Genomic DNA, 20,904 nt, shown 5'->3' on the forward strand with positions numbered 1-20,904 from the left:
AAAGCAAAGAATTTGGGATTTAAAGCTCCAACTAGAGAAAAGCAGCATGGTAAAAAGTAGAAAACATGGCTAAGTACAATACTTATTTGTCTTTTACTGTACAGGCTGGTAGAGAAAATAAAAAATACAGTCAAATAAAAGATTACAGGCCAAGCTTTGTTTTTGTATTTACACATATGTATAAAGTATAAACAGCATCTTGAAACTTACAAAAATGAAATTTTTGCACTATTGTGCACTAAAACACATTAAAATAACTTAATTCTGCTTTAAATAAAGCAAAAATGAAACCCAAAGAAATAAAATGCCCAAGGTATTGAAAAATTCATTTTGCAATGCTACTTTCCATTGTAATCCCCTCTGCCACTCACTAGCACCTTTCCCACATTACTTAAAATACTAATGAGGCCATCCTTCTCTTTCCTCCCCTCCCCAAGAATACTACATCATCTTAGTCACTGCTTGAAAGGGATGAACTAATTTACAGACCTTGGCCAACTTAATCTTTTTTTGATCCACAATAAATTAAAATAACTTAAGAATCCTTTACAGCTGTTTTTGTGGAAAAAAAAATGTATTAGTGCACAAAATCAGATAGTAGTTTTCCTGCAGCTTCCATGAATTTACTAGTTTTAAAGCAAAATAAGTTTGTTGAATTTTATGTGGACTTCAAATGAGTATTTTAAATATAGTGCTCAGAAAGCTAGGATTTCCCATGCCTCTCCACAGCTTCATAAAAACAGTCCTCATTAACTACTGATGTTAAACTCTGGACACTAAATTCTCGCTCTAAAATTGAGTTCAGATCCAGGTTAGCAGCATCAGAGTGACTGTCAAGGGACTGGTGACGTTCTTGCATTGCCATTAAAGTTCCTCTGTTACGCTTTGTGCTGTTTACTTTTCTCTTCACTGGGCAAAAATGGCCACGCACCAGCTTTGGATGCTGTCCTGTCTCAAAGCCATCTCCTTCCTCGTTTTCAGCAGCCTGATCCCGTTCAGAGTCAGTACTCGGTTCCTCCGAAATCTTCAGCCGTTGGAACTGTATTTCAATGTCTTTTGTAGGGCTGTCCTTCTTTAGGCTCTGATAGTCATCGTCCACATCGTCATCATCACTGAGTATATCAGATTCTTTGACAAGCACATTAGAAAAGTCGGATGCGCAGCTCTGTACGTGTTTATCGGGAGATGAATTTTTGGGCTCCTGTATGCTCTCGGCAGTGTGGCAGCTGCTGCTCTGAGTACTGCTGCTCAGGCTGCACTCATCAGAGTCCTGGAAGGTGCCTTTCCCCGGGTCACCGTTCCACTCGCTACTGGATGAATTCTTCAGTACTTTCAAGGATCTCGTGGAAGCTGTGCAGAGGAAAAAGGCAGTTTTATTTTTTCAGCAAGCATCAGCTGGTTATACTGTCTGTCTCAATAGCCCATTTATAATTACAGTGTACATAGTCTCATTTGATAATCATCCCAGGTCCGGTGTGTCAGCATTCTGATACCAACGGTGCGATCCCGTGTCAGAGTTTTCATTCCGCCTACCCCAGGGCTGTATGCTTGCCTTCGTGTGTAAGAGATACAAAATCCTCCAAAAATGTAGCAACACACATCCCCAGGAAAGCAAGACTGATTCAGGCACCTCAAGCACTGGAGGGCCAGGTTGGAGGTGTGAGTTGGACTGTCCCAGTTCCTGTGATGTTAAGGGGAATTTACAGACAACTGATCAGATGGAGAACTTGAAATACTAGTAGCTACTCGTTTAACTAAAATATCTGAAGCCTGTGCTTAATTAGGGTATCTGCTGGGATGCAGATTTAGTGCACTGAAAGCAGCAAGACCCCTGCCTTTTGCCAGTTGTTTTAGCTTTACATGTTATTAGGGCTGAGTTACTAAAGGGAACCCAGAGGAAAGAACACTAATACTGCATGCAAAAAGGAGTCCGTTTCTTCCCAGGAAAATTAATTTGGGCCTTATTAAGTCTTCCCTGAAGAGAGCTAATGACACATCAAATGTGAGAATACAGTGTGGGGGAACGGCAAGTTTGCTTCTTTCCTCTAGCCCTTGTCATGCACTGAGCTGCGGAGAAACTACCACCTCCCCAGCCTGAAAAAGCAATGGGATTTGTGGGTCTGGCACATGACACACTACAGTCATGGTAATAATTGGAAACTTTCTGCCAGTGTTGGGGTCCAGACTCCATTTTTCACTTTGAGAATGTGTTTCTTACCCAGTTTGGCTGTTGCAGGTACACGGTTCTTGAGTGGGACAAGGCGATCTTTACATGTTTTCTCCAGTGGTAGCTCACATTTTATGTGACGTCTGAAATTCTCCCGCAAAATAGAACGGATCACCTTCACGATGTTCGTCTTGTTCTCACAGTCACTGCAAGTGTGAGAAAACAGATAACCTAATTTTCCCCTCTGAAGTAAGACACTATTGGGATAAAATCTGGCCCGCTCCTTTCTACTGATGTGCTTTAGTGCAATGTTGTTTTTTTTTCCAGTAGGTTGCTTTAGTAGTGGTTTTGCAGTTAACATCTTTATGTGTTAGGCATTTCACACACTTTGTGTTTTGAGATCTTGAGGCCTTAGAAAAATGGCCTGAAAGATAACTTCTGTACCCAGAGATCACCCCTTAAGTGGTCTTTATCAGACGGTAATCTCTGCTAACCAACTGAGAGTCTGATAGAATCAGTTACTTTGCCCATATCATACTGGAGCTTATGATCATACATCTGTGCAGATTTCTGATGGTGGATCACTGCGCCAAATTCACTCCCATTTCAAATTGTTATACTTTAGGCAGTTAAACACTGGCGTAGTGCCTGGATTCAAAGAGTGAGAGTTGCATTAGAAGTGCTGATGCAAAGGTCACACAGGGGAAAATATTTTATTTTTTTAATTTCATTAATGTGATTTATCAAATACAACCTCCATGTAAAGCTTACCTGCTGCACAACTGAAAAATTGTTTCTGGCCGGCCTTCTAGTTCTGACTTTGTGTGAATCAGTTCCCAGATAGAGCTGTTCTCTGTTCCTGTGCATGGAAGGAAACGTTATTTTTGTGTATGCTTTACAAAACCTTTAGCATTAGAAAGACCAGTGCAGAGCTCCTCTGCTCCTGAAGACAGCATTAATATAGCCATGGGTGGATCTCACCCAAGATGGAACCCACAGGAAAGTCCCCTGAACTCTCCTGTTGTAGCAGCCTAGTGCTGCTGCCTTTGATAACTTGACCTTCTCTCTTGGAGAGTTGCTCTGCCCCATTCTTAGTGCTTCTTGCTGCCTCCCAGCCTTCAAAGGCCTGCTCCCAGGTGTGCAAAGCATTTGCTTTAAACACTTAGTGACACTTTACAGTGTTTATAAAACTGGATAGGATCATAAAGATCAACTCCAAGGGATAATGAAATCACAGCCCTCTACTACAACAAATTACACAGTCAACTTCCCCACCAGGACGCCAACCATGGTGAATCACCTTCCTGTTCATGGTGTCTTTTCATTGGGGATTTCCATTCTGTCATTCCTTCACATCATGTTGCATCTTATTGAGCTCACTGAAGCTGACATAGCAAATGAATAAAGTCTGTTAATATATCAAGCCTGTCCCCCCTGAGTGTAGAGACAACAGTAGATACTATTTTCTCTACACCTGCCTGTTTCCAGAAAGACATACGGAAGAAGCAGCATTGCAGAATCCCAGAAAAGCATTCAGTCCTGAAGTATTCAGTGCAAGGGAATTACCTGCTGTGTTCCCCAGTCGAACTTGAAGAGCAGATAAAGGAATCAGCCAGCGAAATTTAAATGGATCCAAGTCACCATAATTATGTGCAGCACGAACATTAGCAGGCTGCAAAAAGAAAAACAAGAAGGATATCTCTTAAGACGTAAAAAAGTGGGGGGGGGTTTGTGTTACTCTTAAAAGACCTGCCTCTGAAGAGAAACTAAATCCATTAGACTTTCTCCTTCAGTACCCTATATGTGCTTGTAAATGTAGTTGAAATGGTGATAGACACAACCTTTGGAATTTGTAATTGCTTCAACTTTTAAAAGCACTTCTTTTTAATGGATAAAAATAATACTTTGCATATAAGTACTACTAGGGAACACATTTCCCATGAAGGAACCCACAGACTGTTGATTAGCAGAATACGTTAATCATGTAGCTGCTGCTGGTCCTTGTAGAGCCCCTCCATCTGTTACGATAAGCGTGGTGCAGTGCTTCACCACTGGTACTGGGGATATACAACTTGCTACTGAATTTCAGCATTCCAGTATTTTAAATGGGGACAGAGGAGGTTATGTTTATAGTGCCCCCTTTCATTTCCTTCCAGGATGATCAAGGGTCTACAGACAGAGGTCTTTAACCCACACACTGTGTTATGGTAGGCCATCGTAAATGTCATCTGGAACAATTAATGATTCCTACGTGGCAATGTTTCGTGTTTCACGTGATGGAACTAACATGGGGCTCACAAGGAGAAGATGGTGCTGCTTACTAAATAGCAAAAATTATTTATTGCTACATAGATACCGAGCACTTGTTTTAGCTGTGATAGCTAGAACTCCAGCCTAGGGAGGGAAGGTGGCATTTCACCAGAGCCACTCCCCCGTCGACACTGGTGTGGTCCATCTCACACTGCAGTAGGATCCCGTGCATAAACACCCACCACTTCCACTGATACCACACTTACCATTTTCTTTTTCAGTTTGTAGTTCTCCTTATACACCAGTATTACAGCCCTCTTAAAAACTAAAAAAGAAAGAAAAAAAAGGAAAACTGTTAGTTACAGGTGTAATATTCAATGAAAATACTATCTTGGAGAAGCTGATGGTTGTAGTCACAGGAATGTGAAGGATGAGTTAAGCAAACTGATTGAAAAGCACCTGCCCTGTATTAAGATGGCAACTGAGTTTTTCATCCTACACTTGTTCACACAATGGCAGTATTTTTTCCTCAGATTTAGTTCTGAATATTTAGGATGAAGCCATTCTGCACATTTATTCTGAAACTACCAGCAGCCTTCCTCCTGTAAGTCTTCACATAAACAAACACAGCGGATTTAGTTTAGATGTAAAGGTCCAGATTTTCTTTTTGTAGCCGATGGATGTATTCAAGTTGAGTAAGGGCCTATAGCAAGAGAGGGCTGTGGGAAAGGATGCTAAGTCTGTTCTTCTTGCAGTTCAGCATTTGTTTAGCTGGAAACTCAAACATTCATCTCAGTTCCTAACTTTTCCACCTGCAGGAATTGTCTGGCTTCCACAGCATCTGACTGGAGTGGCTCACCAACGTTATCTAATCTCTCAGCCTCCAGGGAGGCAGGGACACGTTCGTTCTTGTCTGTAAGGAGGAACAGAAACATGGGGGCATTGAAGCTGCAGCCAAACTATGGGATGGCTCTGCACAGCAGTCCTGGATCCCAGATTGGACTCTAGGGCAGTATCCACATTTCCTTCCAGTGGAAGAGGAGAGAGGGGCAATGGTATGCAGCTGAGTCTCATCCCCACATGAAGCCAGGATGCAGCCATAGCAAGCATAGCATTTACCCTGCAGCTTGGCTGTTTCTCTCAGTTCCACGTATCAGGTGCATTTTCTAAGCTGCCTACATAGGGTTAGAAGTGAGAATAACACTCAGTTTCCCAAGTGGCATACGAGCAGTCTGCCATTCATTCATACATGTCCTGCTAGGAAGTGTCTGGGATATGGGAACTGGGGAGTTAGCTCCTGTTTGTTCTGTTAGAAGCATCCCTCCCCAAAACTGTCATGCTTCCCGGGAAGGGAGTACATGACAGCCCTGAGAACATGAAACTTGTCTCTCGTCAACCTGGAGTTGTTCTGTAGTTGTTTATCCAATGACATTTTAAAGAAATATTTTTTTAAAGAAATGGACAATGCCAAAGATGTTTCACTGGAAGATTTAATTACTTAGATAATTAGTAAATGATTAATTGTAGATATACTATTAAATAAAACTCTTGTTTGTGTGCTCTCATTTCCACATCCATTTTTCAGGTTAAAATAACCTGGACAGGGATCTTGATGCAGTCGCTGTAAAGCAGAGGTTAGCCATAAAGCAGAGGTTAGTCCGAATTCACAAGAGTAGAATAAATCACCATTTGCCTACCAGCTGCCTTTGAAAGCTTGGCTTAGCAGATTGTTCTAAAGAGAATATTGCCTCTTGAAAATCACTGTTTTCCATAGTTTACATATAGGCATGAGAGCAGCTGACGTTAGCTCACAGAGCAAGCAGTAACGGCAAACAAATAAATGTAAACTTTTCTCATATTAGGAAATACAACTATGTATTTTTTCAGATGTAAGTCTGCCCTAGATACATGGCTACGTGGAAAGGAGATGGTGGCTTTCATGTTGCGAGAAGATTTAATGTGGTAAATCTTTATATTTGAAAGAGCAGAGAGTCATTAAGGAAGACACTTACCAAACACTGTAAGTTCAAGGTCTTTTCTTGCTTTGCCCAGCGACGGGAAAGGATTCAGCCAGGAAACTGTAGAGTGCATCAGAAGTTCACCCATCGACAGCTCTGTCACCTGTAATAAATGATAACAGTACATGATATAAATAAATAGCATAAATGTATACATCAGTGCTGTGATGCACATACGTGAGAAAACGTTAATGAGTACACATCAATAACTTTAAGCATCTATTTTTTTCTGTATTTACTGTGTGTACAGAGAGAAAGGCAGAGAGATTTGCACTACAGCAGGAAAAGTGTGAGTAATCCCTTTTTTAAAATAATCGACAATTATAAATAATAGCCCCTAAGTTATGGAGGCTGGATAGAAGTTCTTACTATTAGTAACTTAGAAGAATATTAAGTTGATCTGATGATCTGTCACACACATACAGCCAGTTGTGAGCTGGCCGATTTATTAGCTGTAAGTATCTTTAATTTCTATAGAGTAATTAGTATTAATGACACTGCCAATGGCAGAATTAATGGAGGTCTTGTACTCTGAGGCTGCTTTCTTCTGTGGGACACAACGTAACACTGTGAAGAATCTCCCACGCTGTCAGGTTTTGTTTCCCCATAAATGGTGGGAAACCAGGTAGCCAGTGGGGGCGATTTGGCTTTTACTAGAAGGAAATAAAACAGCCAAGCCAGGATCTCTCATATCTGATCTCCACCTCTACAGACTTGATCTGCTTAGTAATTCTTTGATGTAAATAGCTAAGTTGAGACCTTGCTGCCCCAGTTCTGGGAGATGTGTGCACACCGTCTGTTTAACTAACGGGTTTTGCTCTGACAAATACCCATGGATGCCTCAGTGCTGGAAGCATAGAGTATGAGAATAACAGCCCTTAACGTGAAATCCCTCAAATTGCCATTTTCATTTATATGGGTGAAAAAATATCTTAAGAATTTAAGAACTCTATAGCATAAAATCTGAATGACTTGGGGCACGGATAATCTCTGCAACATTTGAGAAGAGGAGGATTTTTCCTACTGAGGATTATGTCTACTCCTGCTTGTAATTCTTGTCAGTCCAGAAGGCGGCTCTGGCAGCTGTCTGAAAATTTTACCATAACCTACTGACAAAAAGAAACTTCACAGGCAGATATGAAATGGAAGTCAAAATATTAAAAGAGAACGGAGGAAGTCCAGCACAAATAAGTTCCCAAAATTACCTCAGGAGGAGATAAAACACCCAACAGCAAGCGAGATAATGCTTCAGGAGTGAATAAAACCTACTGTTCCTTCTCTTACCTCCTTCTCTGTTCCACTTTGATCTGCAACCAGTTGGTCAAATACAGTGCCATAATCTTCATATATCTTCTGCATCTCATTGATGTGACTTGCTACTTTTTCCATTGCCTTCAGCGCTTCTATAAGGTTTTAAAATTTCATAGACAGCTATGTAATTCAATTGTATTTTCTAAACATGGCATTTTTTATTGAATTCCACTTGGGGCAGGCAAAATGACGCAGTGTTCCCAAGGTTTGATGAACACAATTCTAGCTTTATATCAGTGCTTTCTCATAGCAACAGTAGAAGGTATGCTTTCTGATCAGAGTAAGGGAAAAATGCTCATCTGGTGTCTGAAGTGCCTGAAAAGGCTGCAATGAGCATTCCAGTGATGAGCCCCCAAATGTATGAATATTCCTATCAATGTGACAGTAAACATGGTTAGGTTTGGATCTTGTATATATAGGGTCACTAGGATCTCTGGCGTAATCTACATCCATACTAGGATAAGTCATCTGATGAGCTTTAATAGAAACAAATTGCATTTGGCTCACCACAGTATAGGCAAAGAAATACAGCTCTAGGTTGTACAACTTCCTCACTGATTCTATCCACGAAATTAAATGCTAGTGGCCAGGTTTTGTTTAAATTTTGTTTTCTAAGCAAGAATGACACTAGATTTCATTAGACTTTTGTGTTAATACCCAAAGGAGTTGGAGAAGGGCACTTAGTTTCTCCAGTCCTGCCAGCTCTTAATAGTGCAGCCTTTTAGAAGTTTGGCATTCATCCTGACCTGCAAGTCAGTCACCCCCAGCTTGGTTGTAAGGGCAAGTGAACTGTATTAGAAGCTCCCTTTGAAGTCAGTAACAGCTGACAGTGTATTTTGCCTGAATCTATTTTGTTAAAATGACAATCAATCCATAAAATAAATCTCTAGACTTTCGTCCATGAGCCGGTGACAGACCTGAACTGGAATTTGCCAGGTCCCAAGCACCTGAGCCTAGAAAAGCAATCAACTCTAATATATGTTAGACAGACAAGTCTGTCTATGTAGGAAGACTGCAAAGCTTTGACACGGATCTCTTCTGCACAAGCAAGAGCCATGGCCAAATCTCAAACACCTAAAATTTCCTTTGGTGGCACTGGTAAACGTCAACACATTTCAAGAACTGAGTAATAACCACAAGATGGAGCTTTGGTCAGCGTTTCCCAAGTGGGGAAAAAAAGAAGCAACACTATGTCCTGACATGCTCCTGTACAAGAACTGAGGAGAAAGACTCCAGTCCTATTTGCCATGGCAAATCCTGGGCATATCTACTTCTCAAAGGGACTTGGACATACCGAGTAGGACTTTTTGCTAAAAGTACAAAAAGCTACTTATTACTTTTAAGGAGACGGAGGGAATTCTCTATAGGTTTTGACGAGTTCTGTGCTATCTACATCTTCAGAAAGGGCTGGAAATAAAACTTAACTCATATGCATTCCTGTAGAAGAAAGGAAGAAGTTACCTGTCAGATGATAGTGCTCCTCGCTCTCGTTATCTGTCAGAGACACCAGCTCTTTTAAAAGCAGAGGATATTTCAGCACTCTCTGAACAGGCTTTATGAGATACGACTCCAGTGTAGAAGAGTGTTGCTTTGTGGGATTTCGAGCATCCAGAAAGGTCTTAAAGGCACTGTCTGTTTTGGCTGGGTGTAAATACAAGAGTTGGTCAGTTAAACATGGAAGTCATAGAAGCTACAAGAATTTGAAAGCACAGAATTGCAGCTTGTAACCAGCATCAAAAGCCTCACCTTTTTCAACAGATGGTTTACAAAGTAGCTCACACTATTCATTTCATAATCATTTCCTGCATTAAATAACATACCTAAGGGCCAAGGGAACACTTAGATCAAGGTGAGATTATTCCTCAGTGTAATTTTTCCACTGCACTGCAGTGATGGCAGAGGAAGTAATTCCTAACTTAGTCTACCATTTGTTGCTGCTTTTGGGAGTATGAACTGGATCTGCAGACGGCACAAACTTGTGGAAGATGTTTCTAGCTATTCAGGCTACTGCCTGCATGTTACAAAAGGACTCTTATCCCTTCACAGTTCTATACCATACTTCAGCAGAACCACAGATCTTAGCTATTCCTATGGAAAGGTACCCAATTAGCCCTTGCTTTGCACCAATATTCTCTGCAAGTCAACAAGATTTGTTTCGGTAGTTCACTGCAGTTTAAATTCATGCACATGGATTACAATAAAGACAATAAATTACCTCTCTCGAGAACTTTCTGGACTTTGATGTGGTTTGCACAGAAGCCACTGTACAGTTTAAAGTGGTCAGCATAATACAGAAAGGAGCCTCCGAGGGAAAACAGCAATTTCTGAAATCAACACAATCGAAATATTAATTCATTACTAGAATCCAAAATAAATGTTCAGGCACATAATACAGAGGCTCAAAAATCATGGTAGTAGCTCCAGAATGTTTCTGTATTTCTCTGGGCATAGAGTTCACCCTAATTACACAAAGCCTGCAATTTTCTCTATTCTCCCTGAGCAGGTACACCACTGCAGACGCTCTGTCTTACTGTATCTTTCAGGCAGCACATGAACAAAAATCAAAAGACACGTAACAGGGTATCTTGTGCTGGGAAAAAAACATGAGCAATAGGAAGCATGGCACAAAAGTGCCAAAGCCAGAAGGGACAGTGTAAAACAAACACAGAGGATTGCTTTCCAACTGTTTTCCTTCTTTCAGGCAGGTGGTAATTACAAGGCACCTCTGATGCTCTTGGATGAAGGGGCGGTTGGGAAGATGTGGGAGGCACTGAATCACGAGGGAGATGTTTTTAGAAAAATGCTTCCCAAAGCAAAGATAAGAAAGAGGAGTAGTGAGGGAGGAGGAGGAGGGGGGAAGAGGAGGAGAAAGAGGAGGAGAAAGAGGAGGAGGAGAGCGGCCCTCTCCCCTCTTTTTAATCAATGTTTGCTCCACAAAAGGCAGCGAGTGTCCAGGAGACCTGCCAGCAGTCTCGCCTGGTCCTGTGTCAGTCATCTCCAGGGAATCTGCTTCTTCCCGTTAGGGCAGGTACTGAGTAGTGCCACCATGAGCGAGACAGGACAGTGAGGGCACAGTCTACAGAAGTTTGCACTTTGTAGGCCCTCTTCTTGGACCTCTCGACATGAGCAACTCGTGGCATTTATCAGGAAAAGCTCCTGGTCTATAGCGGGTGAACTGGGCACAGCGGGGAGGAGCACAGGGCAGGGCAGGGCAGAATTCAGCCCAGTGACAATAACCTGTCTAAAAGGAGTTCTGCATCATAAGCATTGCTAGTTTATAGCACACTCAAAGTCTACTCTGCATCTTCCGTGTTGCATCTTCTGCCGTGGGAAAGAGGAAGATAAAACCCATGAAAATAAGCACTTATCTTTCACTGCTGAATAGATGTCTGTAATCCAAAGTAAAGCTTCAAACATAAAAGCAACCAATGAAACTTACAGAGTTCTCACAGCCAGATTTTCACAAACATTTGCAGGCACACTACAAAGTATTGACAAAATATTTACCCGGAACTGGGATGGTGTTTCCAGTGTATTAAAATCTGAGGAAGAAGATATTCCATCTTCAAGGGTCTCCAAAAACACCTTCTGGAAATCCAGCATTTCTGGCAGACTGCCGAACAAGGACTCCATCTGTGAAAAACATCAGGCTATGAAGTACAGCACTCCATGCACCTAACGGTGGTCTTGGGAGAACAGTCCACTAAGGAGATGTGACACACAAAGAGGTTGCAAAAGCCAATAACGTCTTTGTTAATACTTTTCAAATGGGTTTTATAAAAAAAAACCTCTTACAAAAAGCAAAGATTCCTTAGGAGTTACGCTAGTTCTTTTTAAAAAAAGAAGTGACGCATGCACCAGACAGAAAGGCACTGACTGGTATAATTCCTATTGTTACATTCCTTGTTTGCTTTTTCTGTCATGCTCTCAGCAATGAAAAACCCAAATGCCAAGGTCTTAACCCATAAAAGAATGAAAAGCACATCTTTCAGTTATTCCCTCACCTCATCCTGGGTAAGGAAGGTTTCATTTTGAAGGGGCTCCAAGTACAGCTCGAAGAGGCAGCTCAAATCCTGCAAGAAACAGAACTCATTCACTTTTTATGTAACAGTCTGAAATTGTTCTTTATATGACACCTGCGGGATAGAGGTAATTTTGGGGAATGAACTAGAGATACAATTCCTTTTCTGTAACAAAATCACCTGCATGTTCTTAGTGCTAAAGTGATTGCTAAATTAGATGCAAATTGATTTCAGTGTAATGTTTTTTGTTTCATCTTTACGGTTTTACAGCTTGATTATAACAAATTGTATTTTAGTATAGAATGAGGAGAAAATGTTACAGATAATGGGTTTCTAAAGAGTCTATGTATATGAACAGCATCAAATGTTTTAATCATGCATGTTAGATAAACCATATAAATAACCACTCATTTAAACATTTGTAGTAATATTCAGAAAGACACGTAACATTTAAAAATCCTATTAGGTATTAATGCATTCAGTTATGTTGCTGGGGGGACACGGTTAGGGGCTTTTTCAGCAACTTCTTCGAAGAATTGGTGCCACTTTTGAAGACTTACTATCCCAGACCAAAGCATGACAGCAGGGCTGGGGCCCACTGCAGGGCTCTCCAACCCTGAGAACAGAAACTGCAGAAATTCTTACGGAGAAGGAATAATGAGCATCTGCCCGAGAACGCTGTAACGAGTATGTGCAACCTGCCAGGATTTTGCTTGGTGCAAAATTTCACACATGTCAGTGACCTCCATGGTCATGACTTTGTTCAAGCAATTCCTCTATAAGAAACATCAGCTCGACGTATGTGGGGGTCCATGTTCTGTAAAGCTTCCTCAAGCTTTACAGCATAGGGCTGTATTAATGTATTGATGGATGTACTACCAACAACAGACTGAAAGCATTTTCTCTTTTCCATATACGTTATTGCAGCAAGTACCGATATCTGTAAGTATGTGTTTTGAGATCTAGTAGATGATTCCTCCTTGCTGAAGGTCAATGAAATCAATATTTTCATGTTTCTTTTGGCATCCAGTCACAGGAATTTGGGGTTTATAAAAAGAAAAGACATCTAACAAATTATGGACTTATTAGTCAGAGGAGAAATAACATATGTGTGATGCTACAACCAACTGGATCTGTGCCTTTTAGCTTAGCTGATTCAAAAATAATTATGCATTATTTTCCACAGCTAACCTTTTTTTCTGATTTGTAGGAGACTATATTCTATTCTTCTACCAGATTTATTTTCATCTTGAAAACTATGGAAACATCCCCTGGAAAACCCCTATGTTAACATATTGCAGGTATCTACTCCCCACAAATTACCACTCTCCAATATAAATACAAATCGACTAAAAATAAAGCTACTAGATCAAATCCTACAGCCTCTATTGCAGGAGCAAGCCTGTTGAAAACAACAGGAACAACTAGGTAAGTGGACTTTGTAGGTTATGGCCCTTGTAAGATGGCTGGTTATATAAAGGTAAGCATTAAATATGTTAGGACTATCCACAAATCCTCAAAACCAAGGCTGTAGCTAGCCAGAATTTATATTTTTTTTACCTTGACGTAAGATTTCTCAGTGTCCATAAGTTCTTGGATGACTTTCCTCAATCTATCTGCATCAGAAAGGTGGCGAGCCAGTGGCCGTGGAGGTGGATCCTGGTTGTCCTTCTGTCCTTCCATACTGCTCGCCTGGACTTCTTGGAAGTTTCGGCACAATGCACTGATCTGTTCTGCGCTCTGTTAAATGAGAAGAAAAGGACAAGCACTGATGTTTTAGAATACAAGCTGTACTACAATTATTTTTAAATTCCTCAAATGTTGTTCTTGTTCCAAATTCAGGGGCCAGAGCATGCCATTGATTCTTGCCAAACATGACATGATGCCAAATATCCTGATAGCTTTGAACAGCTTCAATTTATAGCAGATCCGGATCACAGCAGCAAAATGAAATGAAAATTTTCTAGTGATTTTCCAGCGCAAATTATTTTCAGTCTTCAGATACTAGCTCGTGGGATGTAAAAGAGAGCACTCAGATATATCATATACTTTGATTCTTATGACACTAGCATCACACTATTTTCCATCTCTCTCATTTTGCAGCACTCACTGCATCAAAATAGAAAGAATTAGGAGATAAAGATCTTTTAAGCATCTAGAATAACTGTTTTATTTGTCATTTGCTACCTTTATTCTGTTGTCTGTTTTTTTTCTCAAACAATGAGACTTGGGGTTGAGGGTTCAGATTCCAATGTCCTGGGTTGTCAAAAGATGTATAGATGCTTTCTCTCCAAGGAGACAACTATGTATGAAGACATTTTGCTTTCAAAAACGGCAAACGGAAACCTAAACCTTTAAGATTCTTTACAAGAATGATAAAAATGAAAAAAACAGAAAATTTTCAAGCAAGGTAGGAATTGCAGATGGAAAAACAACAACATAAGCTGAAGGTAGAAGAGAAAGAGGTTTTTCTGACACTATGAAATGGTTGTGTAGTTTGCTCATCACTAATATCCAAGAGAAACTTTTGCAGGCAATAATCTTTAATGTTTAATTTGAAAATTATTCCACTGTGCTTTTTCTTATATGACATTTTGCTGAAAGCTAGAATATCACTACCATTACTCAATTCTACCTTAACAGCTGTCACTATCCACCTCTTTATACCACATGAAACAAACTATGCTTCTGTCTTTCAGATCCTCTCTAAGATACTGGGCAGTTGCATATGCTGTGCCATATATACGTCTTCTATTTAGTGAATGCATTCAAATGAGAACTACGTCAATGCTGCCTTATTTCAAGCGGAAGTCTTGTTTCAGAGATCTTGTTTCAGTGAAGAAATCAGGACATGAGTGCATTTCAGAACTGTCTTAATCTTTACTAATTTGTTCCACACGTGGAATAAAAGTGGTCAGTTTTGGATCTCCTGATTCACCACTGATTACCTGTGTAGCTAAATTCACCAGCATACTAGGTCATCAAATGAGCAAATGCAAAAGTTCTTCTGAAACTGAACTGAGCTACACAAAGCCTTCTCTAAGGTGGAGGCTAAATTCCCTAGCAATATTAAATCTCAACCATTCATGTGACAAAACATAGGTACATCCCTCACACCTATATGATGGAAATAAACGTTAAAATGTCAGATAGTTGCCATGTACTCTATAGCTTCCCAGCCCTCAGTTTTGAAAAATGCCACCACTCAAAAAAGTTGTTAATTTCTTCATTAATATGTGCAGCCATCTTTCACCTGTATATCCATCCTGTATAATGACAGCTTGCAGGACTATGAAATTTAGATACATTTTATATTTACAACATTTATTAGGACCCAACAAAATGCAATGTATATTAATGGTGTTTGTTGGAATTACAGCTGCACACTGATGGAATACATTTAAAAAATCAGTCACTCTGTAACACTAACATTAATTAGTGTTTTGGAAATAAATCACAACTTAATTTAGGAAATGGAGAGAGGATGTATTTTAAAGTAACTTCTAAACAGCTGAATGCCAGAGTACTTGAATTTTGTTTTCTTCGTTTCTGATGTCAGAAAGTTTTGTATTTGTATCAGAATGACTCAGATTTTACGCTCTCTACAGCTCAAGGTGCTCGTGGGCAGCTTGATTTACATCAACCTGATGCCTGATCAAGGACACTAGATCAAGGATGAGACATTCTATTGAAAGTGATTCATAAACATCATCATCAGGCACAATTTTACAAGGAGTTAGAAGTCCTCTACTCCTCCTCAACCACCTTTGCACAGAGGGCAGGCAGACCTTGGAAAACATGCTATGTTCTCAGTCCTCTTCAGTTTTGGGGCTAGAGCTGCATCTGCCACCAAGAACCACTGGATAAGAAAGCATATGAAATAGATGATAGTCCTGAACAAATACTATTTGTAGTATTGCACCTAAGCTACAAAATTTTGGTGTAAGAAATTGTTCCACATAACTGGCCCAAGCCCAAGCCACAGGATTACCGTAAGGTCCCTCTCAGCCATACTGCCAACAAGTAGTGATTTTTATAAACTTTATTATGTTCCTGAACAGGCAAGCACTTTGTGTTAGCAAGTCTGGCATGAAAAATATTGTCCTTGTCTTGCAGTGCCCCTTGTAGGCTCTGGTCCTTTCCCACAGCTTTGCTGCCCTCTGTCCTTCCCTTTATGGAAGACTTTCAGACTCTACAATATCCAGACCTGATTCTCACTCTTTGTGTCCACTGTGGTATTTACGTTTGGGTCAAAGCCAGCGTGAAATGCTACTTGATCACAGGATGGAAATATTTCACATTCACTCTTACATATTGCATGGACCATATAACATGTAGGAACACATTTTGCCAGTGAAATCACAAAGTGTACATTAGGTTCTGGACCAAGAGCTTAGTATTCATGAGAAACTTCGTAACAAATAGAGAGCACTAAAAGCTATTCTTGCTTCATCTTTCTTTCCAAAACTCCCTTACCACCCAGGTCAGGATCTCCATCTTCTTCCCACACTGCTCTAGGTGCTACTTTCTGCCTCCCACACTAAACGATGTCCTGCTCTTTATTATTTTTGCTGCTTAAAATAGACCTTTTCTAGAAAGACTCTAGTGACAACCCTTAAGAAATGTCTTTTCTATCTTTTACGTGTGGGCAGGAGAGGCCCAGCCTCTGCCCTGTTACTGACTGGAGCTGGGATTTCAAAGCCACTTGGGCATCTTGGATGTCAAAGCAGAGTTTGGCAGTCTAGTGCCTTTAAACCAAGAAGTCTCAAGAGGATCCCCAAGCTGACACTACATACATCCACCATAACCTTGAATTAAGGTGACAACCCCAAATTTGTTCCGACAATGACATTGCAACAACTAACACAGGCAGATTTGACTCTCAGATATATCTGGTAAGCTCCTCAAGCACACAGCTGCTTTTATTTGCACAAGGCCAAGGCTGTCTGCACTTAGCAAATGGTAAAATAATTATTTATGCCAACCTTTATAGTGTGAAGCTCATCAGAATAAAACCATTTAAGTTGATGAAAAGAAAAGCCCAGATGACTGACTGTGGACAAGGCTGCAAGGTAGCTGGGTGCAGAGAAAAGCTGAGGAGACCAGAGAGTGGAAGCAACAAACTTTCTCCAAAATCCATCACTTGAGCTTATGTATGCCACTTTCAGTAACATTTATATGAGATTGCAAGCAGCTTCAGCTTACCTTTGGCACTGAACAGCATACAGATGAGGCTAAAAATCCAAAAATTTAGACTAACAGTGCTAGGTTTGAATGACAGAGTTGGGAAAGACAACTGGAGCTTATGAAGGGTTTATAGAAAAAAAACCCGCAAATACTTGCATTCCAGGGAGAATGAAGTTAAGCAGCACTGTACTGTTTTATAGGCCATTTTCACAGATTTTCCAACAAAGCTGTATAAACTCTTCCACAGACCTAGCAGTCAGGGGAAGCCCCATACTCTCTTGGCCTCTAAAAACTGAAGGATGTGCAGAAGCAGCCTTGAGAAACTTCTTTTTCATCCCTTCATGTTTGCAACTCATAGTTAGGTCCTACATCCTTTTGCAGGGAGTATTCCCTGTGAGTGAGGATTGCTCGCAGTAACCTTAGAGGGGAAAGTTCCAGTCCATGTAAGTGCCAGCTTGATCCATAGCAGTCAACCACCACAATGGTGCTGAGCTGGTCAGATCGAGATGAAGCACATCCCACTTTCAATAATAGTCCTGGTAAGAAATATTAGAGATTATTCCTTTAAACTGAACAAAAGGATACTCTTACAAGTAACCTCTTACAGATTTTCTTTGCTCCTTGCAGACAAGCATATCATCATTTGAGGCTGTGCTACCCCACCAGAGTTAAAAATCTCCATAAAATTAATTGGTGAGACAGCAGAAGACATTAATCAGCAGTGGTTAAGCATTAGCACAACAATTTCATGGCTACCCTGTGACTTTCTATTGAATGATACTGATTGAGCATAAATGCTGCACAAGGTCAATTAGTGTTACGGTGTCACTGCTCATTGCTGTTTATTTTACCTTCATTTATACACCTCATGTATTCCATCAGTCAATTGGGATTTGTTTGAAAAAGGGATGGAAAGGAATATTTTGAGTAGGCTTAGAAAAATCTACAGCCTAAGAAAGACCCCTTGGGACGGTTAAAACCATGCATGTCCTTTGATGAGTTTTCAGATTCCCGTACCCTTGTGCAGGAGACTGACCACATCTACAGGGTGATCACCAACCCTTTGAATTCCTTATCTGAAGAGGAAGCATGCTCAGGAAACATCCTGCAGAAACAGATTAGTCTTGTACGTTTTAAAAATGAACAGCCAGCAGCTCAGCTCAGTCTGATGTATATATTTCCAGGAAGACTGGATGCACCAGTAGGCAGAAGAAATACAATTACATGGGGTTTTGAGAAATGAACAACTGGCCAGAGATCTCTTTACATCCCTCACTCTGTGAAGAAGGAAAGCTTTTGGAGATGTCCATCATTTTTCCTTTGTGTTAGAAGAAAGAAGGCAGCCCTAACAGCCGTCAGTTTTTTGTGAGTCCACCACTCTACAGACTTCTCAGTCATCCTCAGACTGGGAAGCATGTTGTAACCAAGCAATGTAAAAGGCCAGAAAGTTGCAGGCTTTAGCTTCCTTAAAGACCACTAAAAAAAGTTGCCTTCTGTTACACACCAATACAGTATGTGCACTCCTCTAAATTGTTTATTAAGACTGAAAAATGTCAGCAGAGTTTTACTGAAAAATGCCTTGTAGGATTTTCATCACGGGTATCTGGGCAAGACTGCCTCTCTGCTTTGGGCAACAGAAGCTGAAACAAAGTAGTAGCCTCAGTCATCACTTATCTTCTGGTTCTTCTCCTTTTTTTTCCCCCCAACTTCAAGGCCACTTAGAACATGAAACTGTTCCTGACTGACACTGCTGAAATTTTAGGGGCCTGTTTGGTTTTGCTGTGTCTCTTGCATGTCTTTTACTTAAAATGTTTAAAACATTGCTAAAGGTATTGTTTTTTAAAGTGCCCACTCAGATCCTTCCGAGCAATAAGCGAAGCATAACTAAAATTACGATTTAAGGAGGGAGAAGCAACCCCTCTACGCTGCACTTTGAAAAGCTGCCCTACCAGACACTACCAGACCAGACAACAGGGGAGGAGTTAAGGATAAACTTCTGTCTTTGAGTCCAAATTTCCCAATTTCAGGGACATTTACATTAGCAAAGTCAGCCTGTTCCTGTAACACAAGTAGGTGTCACCAACCTTATTTAGAAATCACAAGTACAGTAAGAAGAAGGGTTGATGACCTAGTAACTCCTCCTTGACAGCACAGGTCAAGGCTTGAAATAAGTCTGAACACATGGCTGTGTAAAACAGCTAAGATACAACTCACCTGACACGGTGCCTGAGCTATTAATATGAATTGCATGGTGGCAAATCTTCCCTTTCCTAGCTGCCACGCAGAGAGAGATGCCCATCTTTCTCCTTGGGTATAGAGCAAGAACTGCTGGTGACTTGGGTACTTGACTGAAACGCCAGTTATAAAACAAGTCATGCAGCAGGGATCTGGGCCCAAGAGCTTGCGTCAACCAGGTCCCGAGGACCTTCAGCTCCCACTGAGTTCAGAGCTGCTGTGCTCAGCATCTTTAAAATCAAAGTCATCTGACCCAATGCATACCAAAATCAAAGGCAAAAGAGAAATAATTTCCATCATGGAAGGTGAAATCCTGACCATATTAAATGTAAAGATAAGAGCATCAGGCAAACAAAGAGAGAGGAACCCTTAACAGCCCAGGTCACAAAAAGGAGACTCTTGTCAGGTAATATTAAAGCACACAATGCAAATTTTCCCAAACCCTGCCCTTGTGAAAATATTGTCATTCTCTCCTTCCCCGTGTCCTTATCCTGATGTTATCCAATCCGGAATGCAGAAGGCTCAAGTGTTTTTCTACCACCTGTGTAACAAATTTACAGCCTTCTTATATTCCCCCAGCAGTACCTTGATTGTGTATCCTTTTTCCTCCTTTTTTCCACAATCCTAAATTATTAGTCAAAACCCAAAGAAATAGTTAAAACATTCATGCTGCAGTTATTTCCAAATTTCCCTGAAGAATCTTGTTTTAACATCCCACTTCTTGTCAAAATCTGGATCATTACTTAGTCCTTTCTCTGACAGATGCAAGAAATAACTATTTGCTTGAGCCCAGCAGCAAACAGTGCAGGCAACCAACCCACCCTTCCCTCCCCCAAACTTCAAAAAGCCCAAACCTTTTCCCATGCAGCGTACTGGTATAAACTCACCCACTGACCACGCTACCAAAATCCATTATTTGATTATTAATGCTGGGATAGTCGCTATTTATCAAGCGCAGACAGCTTGGCACGCTCGTGCTCACCTACCTTACCCTAATTAAGCAGCACCCCCCAGCTTAACCCACGCCGCTGCAGAACTCACCACAGAAAACATCCTGTGCAGGGAGCCGTACGCTGCTGCTGCTGCCTGCTGCTGGGTTTTGCGAGCCAACGCTAAACTCTTAGCTCTGGTTTTACTCCTCCTGAAGGCGGGCATTGTGGCTCGCGAACACAAACTTTGCCAAAGGAAAAGGCCCCTCGGAAGGAAGCCACGGACGCTGCGATCTCCCACGGACGCACCTTCTCTCTGAGCTCAGCTGCACAAGTTTCTCTTTTGTGCTGATTAACAAAAATTGGAGACGCTGTCAACATCCCCGTGCAACGGGGCTAAGCAGCGTACGAGAGCACAGACAGACCTGCTATGTCTCTCTCTATTAGTACGAATGCAAGGAAAACATGCCAGATGAGAAGGGGTTTTTTATGAATAGCTGGATGTAGTGAATGCAGGACAAAGTGCAGTTATGGCAAGGGACGGTGGGTTTTATCTCCCCAGAAATGTACCTGCCCCTATGCCCGTGAAATTTACTGCATCAACAAAACATCAGGTGCTTCGAGAAAATTAGCCAAATACCTAAAAATATCTAGAGGGTGCTGACTGCCCTGAAGGTCAGCATGAATTATCAATGGTACTGATGCTCTGTCAAGGGTATATGCCGCTAAATGGTGTGGCATACAAATGCTCTTACAATGATAAAGCGAAGAACAAATAGGCAGCT

At 41.0% G+C, this 20,904-nt stretch overlaps 1 protein-coding gene across 4 annotated transcripts in view; it reads right to left on the bottom strand.

The window, feature by feature from the left end:
- Nucleotides 1–74: 74 nt before the first annotated feature.
- TIAM2 (TIAM Rac1 associated GEF 2) overlaps nt 75–20,904 on the bottom strand; it is a 140,198-nt gene continuing 119,368 nt past the window's right edge. For 3 of the 4 annotated variants that reach the window (XM_075748360.1, XM_075748359.1, XM_075748362.1), the window contains 12 exons: nt 13,329–13,508; nt 11,751–11,819; nt 11,254–11,379; nt 9,962–10,070; nt 9,208–9,387; nt 7,720–7,838; nt 6,430–6,538; nt 4,684–4,742; nt 3,734–3,839; nt 2,939–3,026; nt 2,219–2,373; nt 75–1,350 (listed from right to left, as the gene is read on the bottom strand). In XM_075748360.1, the coding sequence (XP_075604475.1) occupies nt 704–1,350; nt 2,219–2,373; nt 2,939–3,026; nt 3,734–3,839; nt 4,684–4,742; nt 6,430–6,538; nt 7,720–7,838; nt 9,208–9,387; nt 9,962–10,070; nt 11,254–11,379; nt 11,751–11,819; nt 13,329–13,508 (1,947 nt within the window). In that variant the 3' untranslated portion in view covers nt 75–703. Of the gene's footprint in view, nt 1,351–2,218; nt 2,374–2,938; nt 3,027–3,733; nt 3,840–4,683; nt 4,743–6,429; nt 6,539–7,719; nt 7,839–9,207; nt 9,388–9,961; nt 10,071–11,253; nt 11,380–11,750; nt 11,820–13,328; nt 13,509–20,231; nt 20,251–20,904 lie in introns of those variants that run through there. The other variant, XM_075748361.1, reaches the window with a different exon arrangement.

The sequence above is a fragment of the Balearica regulorum genome, chromosome 3 (assembly GCF_011004875.1).
Source record: "Balearica regulorum gibbericeps isolate bBalReg1 chromosome 3, bBalReg1.pri, whole genome shotgun sequence".
In the NCBI taxonomy this organism is placed as follows: domain Eukaryota; kingdom Metazoa; phylum Chordata; class Aves; order Gruiformes; family Gruidae; genus Balearica; species Balearica regulorum.